We start from the raw sequence: 15,653 nt of genomic DNA on the forward strand, positions 1-15,653 counted from the left end.
CTAGGCTTTTATTTTGACAGAGAGAAGCCGGATGTGTGGTCGCGTCTGAACTTGCTTCCCTTGTGTGGACGCCTCACGAGCGAGCACGAGCAGACATACGTCTCTCCGCCGTGACAGGGAACCGCTCGTTCGCCTTCATCCGACCAGCTTGTCCGGCGTACAGTTGCCGAACGGAACCGCCGTCGCCGTTCTCCCGTGGAAGCGCCGAGAAGGGCGCACGCGAGCTCGTTAGTCGGCTCGACTCGTCAGCAGGCGAAAGTTCCCCGAAGCCTTCTCCCTCCCTCCCTCCTTCCCTCTCTCTGGCCATGGTAGTGGGGCCGGGGCTGAGTGGCCGCCTCTCCCCCGCCGCCGTTGTATCGGTGGCGGCTGCGGCGCTGGTCGTGCTCGTGCGGAGCGGAGGCGCGTTCAACCTGGACGCCGAGCGGCCGTCGGTGTACGACGGCCCGGCGGGCAGCTACTTCGGCTTCTCGGTGGACTTCTTCAAAGCAGCCAACAAGCAACAGTAAGAAAAGCTCAGTGGCAACCTTTATGCAAAAACGCCGAATCGCGCTAACAACTTTGCCGACAACTTTGAGAAGGTGACTCGTTCTGGAGGAGAAGCTGGCTGCTGCGCATGCGCCACAGTCTCCTCCGGGAAGGCGCAGCTTCGCTTGGCATGACTTCCGTCCCGCTCGTGACCATAATTGGACGAATGACGACGCACTTCCTGGCCTTGACTGACTACCTTTGGTGGGAGCGGATGCCTGCCTGCCTGCCTGCCTGCCTGCCTGCCTGCCTGCCTGCCTGCCTGCCTGCCTGCCTGCCTGCCTGATGGCCCGCCCGCCTGCCTGATGGGCCGCCTGCTTGCCTGCCTGCCTGCCCGCCCGCCCGCCCGCCTGCCTGCCTGCCTGCCTGCCCGCCTGCCTTTACTTGCCACTAGAATTCCAAACGCAAATTCTCGTTTCCAGTTGAAAAGGCCAATCATAATTCCAAAATACAGCCCTGTGTGAAATTGAGCAAATCTGCCACTGAAGAGGTTTGGTGGTGTTTTGCGGGCTCCACTCCGACGGTGTCCACCCAGAGCGCCGCACACGTTGGGACTCCTGTCAGAACCAACGTCTGTCTCCAATCAAAGTCCTCTGATGGCTAAATCTCGTCTGAGTGAACGTCCCGGTTCAATCGGACCACGCGATCCACGGCACATTTCAGATGGTCCCGATTATCAGGGCAAATTGACGTGCAGGTCGGCGTGTGTGTCGGAGAGCATTGCAAAAAGAAAGAGGCGTAACAAGCCCATTGCGCTTTGCCGCTTTGCTCAGGTCGGACGTCCTGATCGGAGCGCCGCGGGCCAACACGTCGGGCGACGTGCTGGAGCGAGGGGCTGTCTACAGCTGCCCCTGGGCGGGCGGCGTCGCCTGCCGCCAGCTCCTCTTTGACACGTCAGGTACGCAAACGCCCCACTGCGTGGCAGTGATGGCTCATACCGCGTTCTCCAATGACGAGTTTTACATTCTGCCAGTATTCTTTTCAAGTGGAGCATTTTTAGATGCCACAGTCAGCCATTTGAGGCCATGAGAATAAAAAAAAAGTAACAATATCTTCTGAAGTGTGAAAAAATCAGGAAGCAGCGGGAGTCATTCGTGCGTTGGAAAATACGAGTCTATTGTTGCTAATGTCGCCTGCATGATTCAGCAACATAATCTGGGATTATCAGCGTGTGCAGAAGAGGAAGTGAGTGAGCGAGCGAGCGAGCGGCTCAACTCTTGCGCCATATTTGGACAAATGAATTTCCATATGTTTGACGCGTGCCTGCGCCCAAATTGGCAAACTCAAATCATTTCTGGCTTTTGAAAAATAAACAAAGTGTTGAAATATTGCTAAATGGCGAACCTCCATCCCTCTCGTCGCAGGCGACAGGAAGAACGCCGACGGCGCGCAGATGGAGTTCAAGTCCAAGCAGTGGTTCGGCGCCTCGGTGCGCTCGGACGGCGAGCACATCCTGGTAAGGAGGAGCAAAGCGAAAGCGCGCAGCCATGAAGGAGCCACGCAATCAAATGAGGAAAAGGCGGAAAATCCAAAGCCGCTCGACTCAAAAGTCTGCTTTTCTGGGACCCCTACGCAGGCGTGCGCGCCGCTCTACCAGTGGTCCACCTTTGGCGTGTCGGAGCGCGAGCCGGTGGGAACGTGTTTCCTGAAAAAAGACGACACGGTGGTGGAATATTCTCCCTGTCGCTCACGTGTGTTCCCGCCCGCCTGTCCTTCTGTCTCCGCCTCTCCGTGCCAGTCACGTGCCGGTCTTTTCTCTGCGCAGGTGCCAACTCCCCGGAGGGCCAGGGCTTCTGCCAGGCTGGCTTCAGCGCCGACTTCCTCAAGGTAGGCGGGTGGCGCCGGCCGGCATGCTGAGCTCAGGTACTAAGGCCAGTCCCGTTGTGTGTGTGTGCTGCAGACCGACAAGCGAGTGGTGGTGGGAGGACCCGGAAGCTTCTACTGGCAAGGTCACGTCGCCTGCACGCATGTCCCCTTCCTTCTGCCTTTTTTTTTTTTTTCCCCCTCACTTGGTCGCAAACGGTCGAGGTCGGCTTAGCGCGGGACGCTCTCGTGTTGTTTAGCTTCCAGACGCTCCTTAGTCCGGACGTAGCCATCGCGAGCGGACATCTCCGGGCAGATTCGTCTCAAGCGGTCTTGTGTCGGTCGTCTCCCCGCAGGTCAACTAATATCGGACGACGTGTCGGAAATCTTTGCCCGCTTCGACAAGAGCTACGTCAGCCCCTATGGAAAGACGCTGGCCACCAAGTCGGCAGGCGCCCAGTATGATGACAGTTACCTGGGTGGGTGAGGGTGGCCTGCAAAGGGCGGCCGGCGTGGGCCTCCTCCGCTCCGCTCACTCCACCCGCCTGCCTTTCCTTTTGCCACCAGGATATTCGCTGACTGTCGCAGACTTCAACGACGACGCAATTGAAGGTAGCCTGGCTGGGGCTATGGGTCTGAAGGGCGGCCACAAGTCGCTGATGCCGCTCATGTGCTTGCAGATTACGTGACGGGCGTGCCGCGGGGCGACAAGGCGCTGGGTTACGTGAGTGCAGCATGTCAGCCCGTGCCGGCAGGCGCCTGCGTGTTGACGCGCGTGCCGTCTTTCAGGTCAACATCTTCAACGGCCGCAACATGGAGTCCATGGTCAACTTCACAGGCAATCAGGTGAGCGAGCCCGACTTGCAAGAGTGTCAAAGGGTGCATGCCAGGTGATTTGCGTGGCCTGGCGTGAGCCTTCTCTTTGTGTCCCTTCAAGATGGCCGCCTACTTCGGACACTCTGTCGCCGCCAGCGACATCAACCAGGACGGGTGAGTGGCCTGCCTGCCTGCCTGCCCGCCTGCCTGCCCGCCTGGCTGCCAACACTCACGCGAGGCTCATGCGGGCAGATTGATGGACCTTCTGGTGGGCGCGCCTCTCTTCATGGACAGAGGCTCCGACGGCAAGCTGAGGGAGGTGGGACAGGTAACGGCCATGCGCGTCTCACGCCTTCGTCCGGCTGGGTCCCGCTGTGACACCTTTTGGCTGCAGGTCAGCGTGCTCTTGGGTCGAGGAGGCTTCTCTTTCCGGCCGCCGCTGACGCTCACCGGCTCCGAAGTGTACGCCCGATACGGCTCATCCATCGCCACGCTCGGAGATCTCGACATGGACGGATACAATGGCACGTGTGCGCGCGCGAGCGAGCGAGCGAGCACGTGTGGTCACGTGTTTGTGTTTGACCCCAAGCAGACGTGGCCATCTCGGCCCCATACGGCGGTCCGGAGCGCCTGGGCCAGGTGTACATCCACAATGGCGGTCCTCAGGGCCCGTCGCAGACGCCCTCGCAGGTACCAGCGCCCCAAAGCAGCAGCCTTCCTTCCGTTCAATCCCCTGACAACTAATCAGTTTGGAGTTGAGACAAATTTGTTGAAAAATGACACGCCAGAAGCGTCAAATGATTTTTGCCTCGATGGGATTGGTCAAGATGAGCCAAAAATGAGCGCTTTGTACGTTTTCATTTAGCACCCTAGCTAGCGAGTTAGCTAGCGCTTGTCCATCTTGTGTGCACGTGCCACCTGGCAGGTCCTGCAGGGCAAATGGGCCTCCAGCTACATGCCGGCCAGCTTCGGCTACTCCATGACGGGGAACACGGACATAGACCGCAACGGCTATCCAGGTAAACGCCCGCCCGCACCAAGTGCGTGTGATGAGGCAGGTGTTAAGCTCCTGCAAATGTTTCTCTCACAGATTTACTGGTGGGAGTGTTTGGAGCTGACAGGGCTGTTTTGTACAGGTGATTAGCTGCGCACATGCGCGCGCGTGTGTGTGTGTGTGTGCGTTCGTGCGAGTGTGTGCCTGCCGTGACATCAAACAAGTCAACGTGTGCCACCTAACCCACGCTCACGTGTGTGCGGTCAGAGCGCGGCCGGTGATCAGCGTCAACGCCACGCTGGACGTCAGCCCTCAGATCATCAACCCTGAGGGGAAGAGCTGCACGCTGCCTGCGACCGGCGCTGCCGTGTCCTGGTGAGTGGGCGGGCGGGTGGACAGGCCGCCAAACACCTTTGCTAATCGCTGTCCGTCGGTCGACCCACAGCTTCAAGGTCAAGTACTGCCTGAAGGCCAGCGGGGTGGGAGCGCCCTCTTCCCTCAGTGAGTAACCTTCCGCCGGCGCGGGGGCTCTCCTGCCTGCCTGCCCCTCAGGCGCTCGTGAGCGTGCGCTCCCTTCCAGCGTTCCGCGTGGACGTGCTCCTGGACCGACTGAAGCCGAAGAAAGCGGCCAAGCGAGTCCTCTTCCTGCACAGCCGAAGCGTCGCCTACGCCAAGAACGTCACGCTGAGCAACGGCGGAGGGCCCGCGTGCGAGGAGCAGGACGTCTTCCTCAGGGTAGGTAGAGTAGGAGCCCCCGGCCGGCGGGACGGCCTCGCCCACTCTGCCCTCGTTGATGGATTGCTATATCAGCCCGTCAATTTGCGTCAGTCGTCCTTCCCGATAGCAGACGTTTGCAAACGTGTCACCCAACCGACTAAGCTCAATGCGCTCGGTTGCTTTTGCGGCGGCAGGACGACCGCGACTTCCGCGATAAGATTACGCCCATTTCGGTGGTTCTGGAGTACGCCTTGGACTACGGGCGCGCCCGAGACCGCAACGGCCTGCTGCCCGTCCTGGACGTGGCCGCACCGCCCAACGTCACCCGCCAGGTGAGCCAGCCGCCTGTGCCGCGCGGGACGACCGCTCGTGACGCCCGCTCGTGACGCCCGCTCGTGACCCCTGCTCGTGACGCCTCGCTGTCTCCAGGCTCACATCCTGCTGGACTGCGGCAAGGACAACATCTGCAAACCCGACCTGCAGCTGTCGGTCCAGAGGTGACTGCGGCCACGCCGCCCAAACCGACGCTAAGACTAAATCCGCCTCCACCCCCTGCCCCCCAGCGACCGTTCCGAGATGGCCATCGGCGACGACAACGCGGTGACGCTGGAGATTGTGGCCGAGAACCGCGGCGAGGGCGCCTACGAGGCTGAGCTCCACGTCTTCCCGCCGCAACAGGCCGACTTTACCGGCGTGGTGCGCAGCCAGGTAAGCGTTTGCGGCGGCGGCGAGGCTCGGCCAGGCCCGGCCCGGTTTGCGGCTGACACCCGTGTGGCTGGCGCTGTGCCGGCAGACGCTGAGCCGGCTGTCGTGCGCCTACAAGAAGGAGAACCAGACCAAGATGGTGGTGTGCGATCTGGGCAACCCCATGAAGGCCGGAACCAAGGTCAGTGGAGCCAAAATGTATCCTCCTTTGTCTGTCTGCTAGCTTGGATTTGTTTGTGTGTCCTCATCTTGTGACTGGCTGCCATCTTTTTCCTTTGTTTGGCCAGGTGCTGGCTGAGCTGCGCTTCAGCGTCCACCAGCTGTCGGAGGACGACACGGACGTGCGCTTTGATCTGCAGATGGTCAGGTCAGACACGCCGGCCGGCCGGCTCGCCGCCTTGCTCACCTCGGGCTCACCTCGGCCCCCTTGGCATGTTTGCAGCTCCAACCAGTTCAACAGCACCAGCCGCAGAGTGTCCAGCGTCACCAAGCTGGTCGTGGTGGCGCAAGTCTCCATACGAGGGTAACGGCGGCCGCCTCCCTACAAACGGTCCCAGATGAGACCCAGATCCATTTTGTGAATGTCACCTGGGTGGCTCGCTGAAAGTGGTCTCGGTTGGAGGGCATTTCAGCGGGGGGTGTGGACTTCAGCAATCTACTGCGGGTGATGGTTGTGTGTGTGCGTTTGTAGCACGTCGTCTCCCGGCCAGCTGTTGCTTCCCATCGCCAATTGGCAAGCCAAGGTTCCTCCGCTCACCGGCGACGACATTGGACCACAAATTGTGCACGTCTACGAGGTAGGCCGGCCGCCCGCCCGCCCGCCCGCCAGATTTCTTTTGACGCGTGCGTTTGTGTGCAGCTGCTGAACAGCGGGCCCAGCACGCTGAGCCTGGCTTCGCTGGAGGTGGAGTGGCCGTACGGCCGCCACAATGCCAGCCTCCTCTACATCACCCACCTGGACACGGAGGGCCCCGTCAACTGCTCCAGCAACGTGCGACTCAACGCGCGCAATGTCACCGTAAGACCTTTTCAGCCACCACGCAATGTTGTTCTTGAAGCCTGATGCTAGCTTGTCACCGCTAGTTGGAGAATCCCCTGGCGGTGCTGAAAAATGCCAGCGCCGGAGATGGCCAGACGGAAGGCCGCAAGCGCGTACGCAAGCGTGAGCTGCAGACCGGCGGCGCCGGCAGCGACGACGACGACAACCCGCTCAAGCTGGTAAAAGCGCCCGGCCAGCTGGCTGCGGCCTCCGTCGGCGCCGTGACGGCGACTTGACAGCTGTGTGCGCGCAGGACTGCAGCACTGCGTCCTGTGTCAAGCTTCGCTGTCAGGTGGGACGTCTGGAGAGGAAGAAGAACGCCATCGTCTTCATTTACTCCCGACTGGACGTCAACAACTTCCTCAGAGTGCGTACACACACACACACACACACACACACACACACACACACACACACACACACACACACAAGAACAGTGTGACGTCGCTGTGTGCGCGTGCAGGCGGAGAACCAGAATCGCTCGTACGTGCTGGAGTCCACCGCCTCCTTCAACGTCATCCAGATGCCCTACAAGAACATTCCGGCCACGCTGCCGTCCAACAGCACCGCCGTAAGACGCATGGCCGGGCCGGGCGCACGCTCTCTCTCTCTCTCTCTCTCTCGCTCTCGCTCTCTCGCTCTCTCGCTCTCGTTCTCTGACGCGTGTTTTTGGCCAGCAGGTTAGCGTGTCGGTGCTGTGGGTGGCGGACGCCCCCCAGCCGGTGCCGGCTTGGGTGGTGGCGCTGGCCGTGCTGGCCGGCCTTCTGCTGCTGGCGCTGCTCATCTTCATCATGTACAAGGTCAGAGCCGCCGAGTCAGCCGCCGTCTTTGCGAGGTGACAACGTGTGACGACTGGTATGTGTCACATGTGTGCGTCCAGCTGGGCTTCTTCAAGCGAGTGCGCCCCCCGCAGGAGGATTGCCTGGAGAAGGAGCAGCTGCAGCCCGAGGAGAACGGAAACGCAGACACTTAGCCCGCTCTGGCCTGTAGCCTAGCTTAGCACAAAGGCACATCCTGTGTGAGCACCATCATGGACTCTTTGCACTTTGTTGGCATCGGCGCAAACTTGAGCAGACGCTAAGCTAGCCGTCGTCGGCGTGCTAGTTGCTGCTCTCGCTAACGTCGCTTTTGGCCAACATGTTTGTTTATTTTTTAACTCAACACTTTGTTGGAAAAGATTAACTGAACCCGAGATGTCCAAACATTGCCTTTTACATTTCTCTATCGGCCTCTACCAAGTATTTGACAACAATTGACTAATTGCCCCGCCCGCAGCATTGAGAAGCTCAGTCCAACGTGACAAGCCGGCTTAGGGCGGATGCTAGCTGTTGCGCCATCCAAAAAGTTGCTATCCCTTCTCGTACGTACTTGGCTCATCATTTCTGCATGTGATGCCAATGTGCTGCAAAGTTGGTCCTTCGAATGATCGCCGCCACCGCCATGGCCGGCTTGACGTCGACTTTTACCTTGTACCGTTCCCACCGACGTTAACAAATCCTCATTTCAGATGCTCCAAAAAAATCACTAAATTTCGAGGCTATCGTTATTTCATATGGTACAATATGCCGCCGGGCAAAGGCAGACATGAACGTGGAATGGGCTTGGATGCCGACCACGTGTGGCACGAGCGCAGTCGGCACCATGTTACCCTTGATATGGCGGCCCTCTACTTTGTTGCCGATTCCTCAAAGAAATGATTCATCACAGATGCGTGTTTTGACTATTGCTAGTCCATGTTTGTTTTAGTTGCTTTTCAAGCCTTATTTTAAAAAATGACTTGCTAGTTAGCAGATGTTAACTGAACCTGGCTAACAGCCAAGCTAGCTCGCGCGGCTAATTACGTTCATCGCATTGAGACGTGAGTCACTGCAACACGCTACTTCCGGTTAGTGTCAGGATTCAGTCTGTAGGGTGGGGGTGTGTGGGGGGTGTTTTTCTACTTATGCTAGTAAACGCACTCGGAGCGCCGAATGTTGTCGACATCAGCCGACGCCTAATGAGCTGAGGTAGCCCAGTGGTCTGATATTGTTTTTTCTTCTTCCTTGATACTGATTTATCTTGTCACCTAACTTTGGAAATAAACTACTTTCTCAACATCTGACGGCATTGTAGTCCGCGTATCAGCGGTGCATACGCAATTCCATTGCACGGCTAGCAAGAGCAAAGTCCGAAGCTGGAGCAAAGTTGTTAACCCAAAATGAGTTTTAGTGGAATCTTTGCTTTCGTTAAAACATTTTGTGGGTGATGTAAAAGAGTGAGAAGAAACTTTGAGAAAACTCAAGTTTTACGATGGCCGTGTGCCCGAGGAAGCTTGGAACAGACCCGCTCTGTGCACGACTTACAGGATGGCTCTTGTCAAGTTCTTCAGCTCTGTGTCTGACCTGGCCCCTACGCTGGACTCGAACGAGAAAACAATTACGCTAAATAGCCACTAGAGGGAAGCAAAGCAATATATCTCACGCCGAACCTAACAAATAGAATAATTTAAATAAAAAAAAAAAGGAAAATCACAACTGGGAAACTTGTCGAGGAATCATTAAAACAAGGTAGTATTGAAATAGTGCAAATGTTGGATTAAATGTTTCGACTCATCAAATGAAGTTGTAACTGGAAACACGTTTTGCAAACGTATATTGTAATCATTGTTTTAAATCGTGCAAGTTGAGTTGGCGTCAGTGAGCCGGTCGGCGTTGCTCGTGACGTCATCGGAGGCCAAAACCAATGGCTGGCAAGCGACTACCGCGGCGGGCGTGTGGGCGGGCCTTGCTCACATCTGGATGAAAAACATCTGCGTGCACGCCGCTCTGGTGTTTGTACCTCTCGACTTAAAATATCTCCATCATGTGGAGAAACAAATTCATCATCGTCATCATCACCTGTGAGTTGTGTGACTTTACGCCACTTTTCGTGAGTATTCTGTTGTGTGTGGGGGAGCGTCATAATAGTAAAGCTTTCTTCAGGTCTTCCCTGACCTTCTTTCTCTGCGCTGCATTCGATCTCAACTCGGTGTGTGTGCGTGTGTGTGTGCGTGCGTGCGTGTGTGCGTGCGTGCGTGCGTGCGGGTGCGCGCTGCAGCCGCAACTTCCATGCAGCCATCTCTCAACCTCTCAGCTGTTGGGCGATCGTACAGCTCTGTTATTGGGTGACTCTTCTCTGCTATTCACTTGAACTGCAAGCATCTACCTGGCCGGGTCTTCAACCCTGGTTCCCGGAGTCCTGCGTGGCTTCCGGCGTGTTTACCTGCACACACCTGATTCAAATGATCCAGCTTCTGCTTGCTCTCGACCTTGCTTCTGGGCCTCACTTTGTTTTTAGATAGGATAGGATTAAATGTGATGTATGGCGAGAAAAAAAATGTTTGTGTGTGTTTATTTGGCACGCACACGCATCTTTTTGTGCAGTTACTAAGTGCTAGTCGGTCATGTCTCCGTCGACAAAGGAGGCCAGTGTGTGTGTGTGTGTGTGTGTGTGTGTGTGTGTGTGTGTGTGTGTGTGTGTGTGTGTGTGTGTGTGTGTGTGTGTGTGTGTGTGTGTGTGTGTGTGTGTGTGTGTGTATGTGCAACATGCAAACTTGTCCGAAAGGGGAGGGGCTAGATCTTTTTCTGCAGAGCTTTTCTGGTCTGCCAGTGGCGACAGTTTGCCGTGCAGCCTTTCTAGACATGTTCTTTCTAGGCATGGGAGACGCTCAAAGCAGGGAACGCTTTTGGCCTCACAAACACAAATCCGACAAAATAAGTGTGCAAAAGTTGAGCCCAGAATAGACTCGGTATCCGTCTGTCCATCCGTCTATCCAACCACCCCCCCTTAACCTTGTCGTTGTGATTAGCGGCTGCGATTGGCGGCCATCTGAACTTCAACGTGTGCATGTGGTGCGACACGAGCAGTCCGACGTGTGAGGAGCGCCACGGGGAGCGCATCTGCTTCTCCAACTGCTCCTTATCCTCCTTCTGCTCCTCCCCGCACGACATCTGCCTGGCCCTCTGGTGAGTTGACACGCTAACACGCTACTTCATACACGTACGACTTCATTCGAGGGGCGATGTTTGAGAATATTTGTCAATTTTCGCTCATGTCCCGAGTGTTGTTAGTCACCTAAATGTTGAACAGAGGCTGAGATGTACTGAAGTTAAATTCCTTGTTTGGCATGCTCAAACATGGCCAATAAAAATTCTTGAATCTTGAAGCTAACGGCTGAGCAGAACACGCGCGCTAGCTAACGCAGCGGTGCTCCTCGTGCGCAGGCGTCAGACCAACGGCAGCGTGTCGGTGCGCACCGCCTGTCACGATCCCACGATGCCACTGGAGGGGGTGGTGGGGGCTGAGCTTCTGCTTAACTCCGCGTCCCACGAGTGTCGCATGACCGCGGCGGGGACGACAGACGGCGGGCTGAGGGTGTGCGCCTGCCAGGGCCGGCACGAGTGCAACGACAAACTCATCTTCCGCCGCAGCCGCCGCGCTAACGGTGAGCTATGACATGCGCTGACCAACAGAGCGTATGATGCTCATCGGTCACCGCATAAGCCGGCAAAGTAACCAACAAAGATGCTAACTAAGATAAACACAGAAGACGCCAGTTCAAATGACGTAGGCCGGTAAACGCTCGTGCCTGCCGACGTGACCTCGCGATAATGTCAGAGATGTCCTCACACTGTTGCCGTTATTCAGGGTTCTCTTCTGTGCTCTGGGTGGTCCTGGTCAGCCTGCTCACGCTCGTCCCGGCGTTGGTCATAGCCGCCGCCCTCTACAGAGCCCATGAGCGCCGCTGTGGCAAAAACAGACCCCGGGAGCGTCCGGCGACCTCGTCGCCCAGGCCGGTCCGGATGGAAGAAAACAGTCCGGACCTTGTCAGGATGCCGGTTTGCCTGGAGGCAGCAGTGGGCGGCGGCCGCTTTGCGCAGGTGTGGCGGGCACGGCCCCAGGACGAGGGTCGGGACAGTGGCTCGGCGGTGGCAGTGAAGGTTTTCTCTGCCGCGCGAGCGGCTTCCTGGAGGCACGAGGGCTCCATCTTGGCCGACGGCGGGATGCGGCACCCCAACGTCATCGCGTTCCTGGGGGCGCAGGTGACACGTCACATGACCCGTTGCATTACAGGTGTTGCATTGGGACAAAAGTCAATGTGCTACTTGACTATATGAGTGCCAGGAAAGATGCTACTTGAGATGAACACGTTAAATCTGCTGCTCAACAGGTGAGGGGCGGGGCCTACTGGCTGCTGCTTGCCTATCACAGGCTGGGCAACCTCCAAGACTTCCTGACGGCCAACGTGCTGGAGTGGGAGCGCCTGGTTACGATGGCGACGGGCCTGGCGCGCGGCCTGGCGCACTTGCACAGTGACACCCTCTGGCCACCGGGGGCGCCAAAGGTAACGCGCACGTGGGTTAAGTTCAGAACGCCGTGTCTAACGGGATGCGCATGCCTTTCAGGTGTCGGTGGCTCATCGAGACGTGAAGAGCAGCAACGTGCTGCTGAAGGACGATGGCGACGTGGTTCTGTGCGACTTTGGCCTGGCCATCAAACTCCACGCCGAGCTCACCGCAGACGACTTGGCTAACAGCGGGCAGGTAACCTCGCCGAGCGGAACCCGAGCGATGCCTCGCGATGTGACCCTTTTGGCTTGCGTGACGTCGACATGATGGGAGAGCCCAATCTCCACGTATACCAGCCGCACGACGAGAGCCAAGACATTCTATTGTGTCACGATGCGACGCACGCAGATGTTATTTGAACCAAGGTAGCGTAACGTTGACGTGTTTTGCGTGTTGTGAGGTGGGCACGGCTCGCTACATGTCCCCGGAGGCGCTGGAGTCCCGCGTCAACCTGGAGGATGGCGAGTCCTTCAAGCAGATGGACGTCTACTCCATGGCGCTGGTCCTCTGGGAGATGGCCTCACGGTGCTGGGCCATTGGAGGTGAGCCGCCGCAACGACACATCTTATTGCGGCGCACCTTTGGCGAGTGCGTGTGCGTGTGTGCAGAGGTAGGCAGCTACATACCGCCCTTCGGTGACGAGACGAGCCGACGTCCGCGCGTGGATGCCATGCACCGTTTGGTCTTCAGGGGGCGCCCCCCGCCGAGATGGATGCGGCATCAGGTAGGCGCGGCGGTGGCGACGCCCAGCTCTTCTTTGTTGCCACTTGCTAACGCTGATGCCGCTGCCGTAGGGGATGAGCGTCTACTGGCAGACAGTTACAGAGTGCTGGGACCACGACCCCGAGGCACGCCTCACGGCGCACTGTGTGCTCGAGCGAATGCGCGGCCTCAGGAGGCGGGAACCCAAAGAAGTACGCTCGAAAGAGGAAGCGCCAAATATCCTGGCCCGAAGTCAGAATACAAAGGAAAGTCACAAACAAATGATGGCAACATGATTAAAAGCAGTCAAGAATCAAAATGGTTCAAATGAGGTTTTAAAGCACTTTGTTTGTTTGTATCAGCCCCGCCTGACCGTCCCGCGCATGCACAAACTTGCTTTCAAAGCCGAGAACAGACCGGTCTCAAAAGTCCACGGGAGCACAATGAAACACAAAGCCCAGTAGACATCAGCGTGACTCCAAACGGCACAAACGGCAAGCTGATGATGCGTCTAAGTGGTTGCTAGGTGCTAAGCGGCGCTTCGGTCTCGCCAAAGCGGGGCTTTGGTCTCGCCAAAGCGGCGCTTCAGTCTCGCAAGCGTCCCGAGGAAGCCTTGCCGACGGCCGCCGCCTCCTCCTTAAGCCACAGGAAGCCCACCTGGGTGCCAAAGTGGGCTCCGTCCCGCACGTGCGAGAAGAAGTCTCCCGGGTGGCATGACGTGCAGGGCGCCACGCCGGGGTCGTCCTGGATGTGCAGCGCTGGGATGCCCGCCTCCTCCAGCTGCAGCCTGCCACACGCGCGCCAACCAGGAGAGATGAGCGAGCAGGGAACAGGCAAGAGAGGGAGGAGCAGGAAGAGGATCAAGAAGAATGGGGAGAGCGCGAGCAGGAAGAGGATTTGGTGGCAGGAAGAGCAGCGGAAGAGCAGCGACGCAGGGGCAAGCGTTAGGCCACCTGTTGGCCAGTCGGAGGTCCACGTTGGGCCTGTGCGACGGTGAACGGCGCACGCAGTCCGGCCGGAAGCGGGCGGCCTGTTCCGGCTCCAGCGCGAAGCAGCACGGCCCGACCGAGGGGCCCAAGACCACACGGATGTTGGTGCGCACGCAGCCCAGCTCGGTCGCCATGGCCGACACCGTTGCTGTGGCGACGCCCAGCAGCGTTCCTCTCCAGCCTAAAAGATACCCTTAGCTTAGCTTAGCATCATTGGCATTACACACAACTTTATTAGCAACTAACATGCGGACGGACAATGGTGTTTGTCAATTTACTACTTTGATGTCCTCATAGGAACACGTGAACTGGATCAGCTAACACCAAACGCGACGTGTTGTTTTGTCTCAGGTTTACGAGGTCGGGCACGCCAGCTACGCCGTATACCTGCGTGAGCGACGCCCACCGCTTTGGCCACGGGATCGGCGAAGAGCATTGGGACGCAGTCGGCGCCCGGCGCGGCCAGGACCGCCCCGGGCCGGTCCGTCACCGCCGCGTCGTAGCGCTCCGGCTCGGCTTTCCCCAGCACCCACACACGACTGGAATGCTCCACCTGCGCCGCGGCGGGCCTCTTTGCTCAGAAGAGCCCGGAGGACCGACAACAGAACTCGGCACGTACCCACCTTGAGCATCTGTAGCGGGCGCGGGTAAAATCCGGCGTGGAGCGCCAGGCGGCGCCGGTTCTCGTTGACCAGGGCCGCTGAGTCTCGTCTCCTGGGACTGCTGAACAGGTTCAACGACGACAAGGTGGGCACAAGCGACACGCCGCCGGCACGCGTGCTAAAGCCGTGGCCGAAGCACTCTGAGCCGCAGAGAGACAGCGCGCCGGCGATATCACCGAGGCGAAAGATGAACTCCGAGTCTTTTGATCATTTCATCCGTCAAGGCAACGGCAGCGCACACGTTTCGGAGCAGAGCCTGATAGCTCAATCCCACGTGTGTCCCGAACGCTCACCTGGGATCAGCGTCGACGTCAGCAGCCGGATGGCCCCGCCCACCGCCGGAAGTGCCTGCAGGAGGACCGTGACGTCACCCTCCACCTTTCGGACAGGTGTGTCGGCGCCGCGCAGAGGCCGCGGGCCGCAGCCCAGCCGGTACGTGAACTTGTAGAGGGCCGTGAAGAGCGCGCGCTCGTAGCCGAGCAGCAGCGCGCGCCCCCGCGGGCTAGTTATGACGCGCAGCCAAAGCACTCCGGCCTCGTCCGCCGCCCGCTTCAGGCGGTACGCGCACGCGGCTGTGGCGCTCCAGTCCAGCAACACTCTCGCTCCCCCCCCGCCGCTCCACGCGCGAACCGAGGCGTCCACGACGGCGCTGCGGGCCGAGCCCGCGCACAGCACCAATAGGTGCGCGTCTGCGGTGGCGGCGGCGGCCTCCTCGCGGAACAGCCGCTCGGTACAGCCGCAGCGGCAGGCGTGCGCGAGATCCAACAGCACCGCCGCCGCCGATTCGCTCATGGTGCCGGCAAGTGACTTCGAGCCTCTAAGGGAGCCAGGCCCTCCCTCCCTCGTGAAACAAAAGCCGCGAAGGAAAGAGAAAGGAAAATAAAACTTTTGGCTTCCTCTTCCGCCGCGCTCTGGATGACGAGACAAACGGGAAGACTCTTCCCCTCACTAAGCGCGCTCCCAGACGCGCGCGCGCGCATGCGCCCACACCAAAACTCAGATTCGGCAGTGACCATAAGCGTTGTTTTTGTCCCGTGCAGGTGCCCCCTGTTGCCTGCTAACAATGACAAAGTATATTTTTCAGATGGCAGTATATTTTTTTATGTTATTTATTTATTTATTATTATTAAATAAAATATTATTATATTATATATTGATAATTATTTTATTATAACATTTATAATTTTATTTATTTATTTTTATTTCCTTGCTATATCTGAAAGCAGAAAAGTGTGAAAGTATCAAATCCGTTGTCATTGATCACTTGGATTCATTTTCAAATGCGGTGTCACAGTAACCAAAGCAGCAGGAACGGACAAAGCGCCCCCTGGCGTT

General features: G+C 58.0%; 3 protein-coding genes across 14 annotated transcripts; 2 read left to right on the forward strand and 1 right to left on the reverse strand.

Annotated features, from left to right (window-relative positions):
- The first annotated feature begins 15 nt into the window (after positions 1-15).
- On the forward strand, positions 16-8,700 carry itgav (integrin, alpha V). Of its 2 annotated transcripts, XM_049728306.2 has the most exons (32): positions 17-502; positions 1,299-1,423; positions 1,890-1,981; positions 2,102-2,216; positions 2,291-2,352; positions 2,426-2,474; positions 2,685-2,807; positions 2,896-2,940; positions 3,009-3,052; positions 3,118-3,174; positions 3,266-3,318; positions 3,397-3,472; positions 3,539-3,668; positions 3,737-3,834; positions 4,070-4,163; positions 4,235-4,280; positions 4,406-4,513; positions 4,584-4,639; positions 4,719-4,873; positions 5,050-5,187; positions 5,285-5,352; positions 5,419-5,563; positions 5,649-5,741; positions 5,848-5,927; positions 6,003-6,083; positions 6,252-6,357; positions 6,420-6,578; positions 6,644-6,778; positions 6,853-6,966; positions 7,063-7,170; positions 7,280-7,399; positions 7,480-8,700. In XM_049728306.2, the coding sequence occupies exons 1-32, from the start codon at positions 306-308 to the stop codon at positions 7,570-7,572; spliced, it is 3,165 nt and encodes a 1,054-aa protein (XP_049584263.1). In that variant the 5' UTR covers positions 17-305; the 3' UTR covers positions 7,573-8,700. The 2 variants fall into 2 exon arrangements, with proteins under 2 accessions (XP_049584261.1, XP_049584263.1); XM_049728304.2 differs by having other exon boundaries at positions 16-502; positions 3,397-3,668.
- A 145-nt stretch (positions 8,701-8,845) lies between these two features.
- LOC125973820 (TGF-beta receptor type-2-like) lies at positions 8,846-13,007 on the forward strand. 6 transcript variants are annotated; one of them, XM_049728345.2, is made up of 9 exons: positions 8,846-9,477; positions 10,426-10,582; positions 10,841-11,061; positions 11,265-11,659; positions 11,788-11,961; positions 12,023-12,160; positions 12,366-12,507; positions 12,574-12,689; positions 12,760-12,986. In XM_049728345.2, the coding sequence occupies exons 1-9, from the start codon at positions 9,441-9,443 to the stop codon at positions 12,961-12,963; spliced, it is 1,584 nt and encodes a 527-aa protein (XP_049584302.1). In that variant the 5' UTR covers positions 8,846-9,440; the 3' UTR covers positions 12,964-12,986. The 6 variants fall into 6 exon arrangements, with proteins under 6 accessions (XP_049584302.1, XP_049584298.1, XP_049584301.1 ...); XM_049728341.2 differs by having other exon boundaries at positions 12,574-13,007; XM_049728344.2 differs by having other exon boundaries at positions 12,366-12,689.
- On the reverse strand, positions 12,996-15,283 carry lacc1 (laccase (multicopper oxidoreductase) domain containing 1). 6 transcript variants are annotated; one of them, XM_049728357.1, is made up of 5 exons: positions 14,612-15,281; positions 14,280-14,458; positions 14,044-14,209; positions 13,621-13,837; positions 12,996-13,454 (listed from the first exon to the last, which is right to left on the reverse strand). In XM_049728357.1, exons 1-5 carry the CDS (start codon positions 15,108-15,110, stop codon positions 13,253-13,255), a joined length of 1,263 nt encoding a protein of 420 aa, XP_049584314.1. In that variant the 5' UTR covers positions 15,111-15,281; the 3' UTR covers positions 12,996-13,252. The 6 variants fall into 6 exon arrangements, with proteins under 6 accessions (XP_049584314.1, XP_068507781.1, XP_049584315.1 ...); XM_049728359.2 differs by having other exon boundaries at positions 13,152-13,454; positions 14,276-14,458; positions 14,612-15,282; XM_068651680.1 differs by lacking the exon at positions 14,044-14,209 and having other exon boundaries at positions 14,612-15,282.
- Between the last annotated feature and the right edge of the window lie 370 nt (positions 15,284-15,653).

Source organism: Syngnathus scovelli, chromosome 8, assembly GCF_024217435.2.
Source record: "Syngnathus scovelli strain Florida chromosome 8, RoL_Ssco_1.2, whole genome shotgun sequence".
Classification (NCBI taxonomy): domain Eukaryota; kingdom Metazoa; phylum Chordata; class Actinopteri; order Syngnathiformes; family Syngnathidae; genus Syngnathus; species Syngnathus scovelli.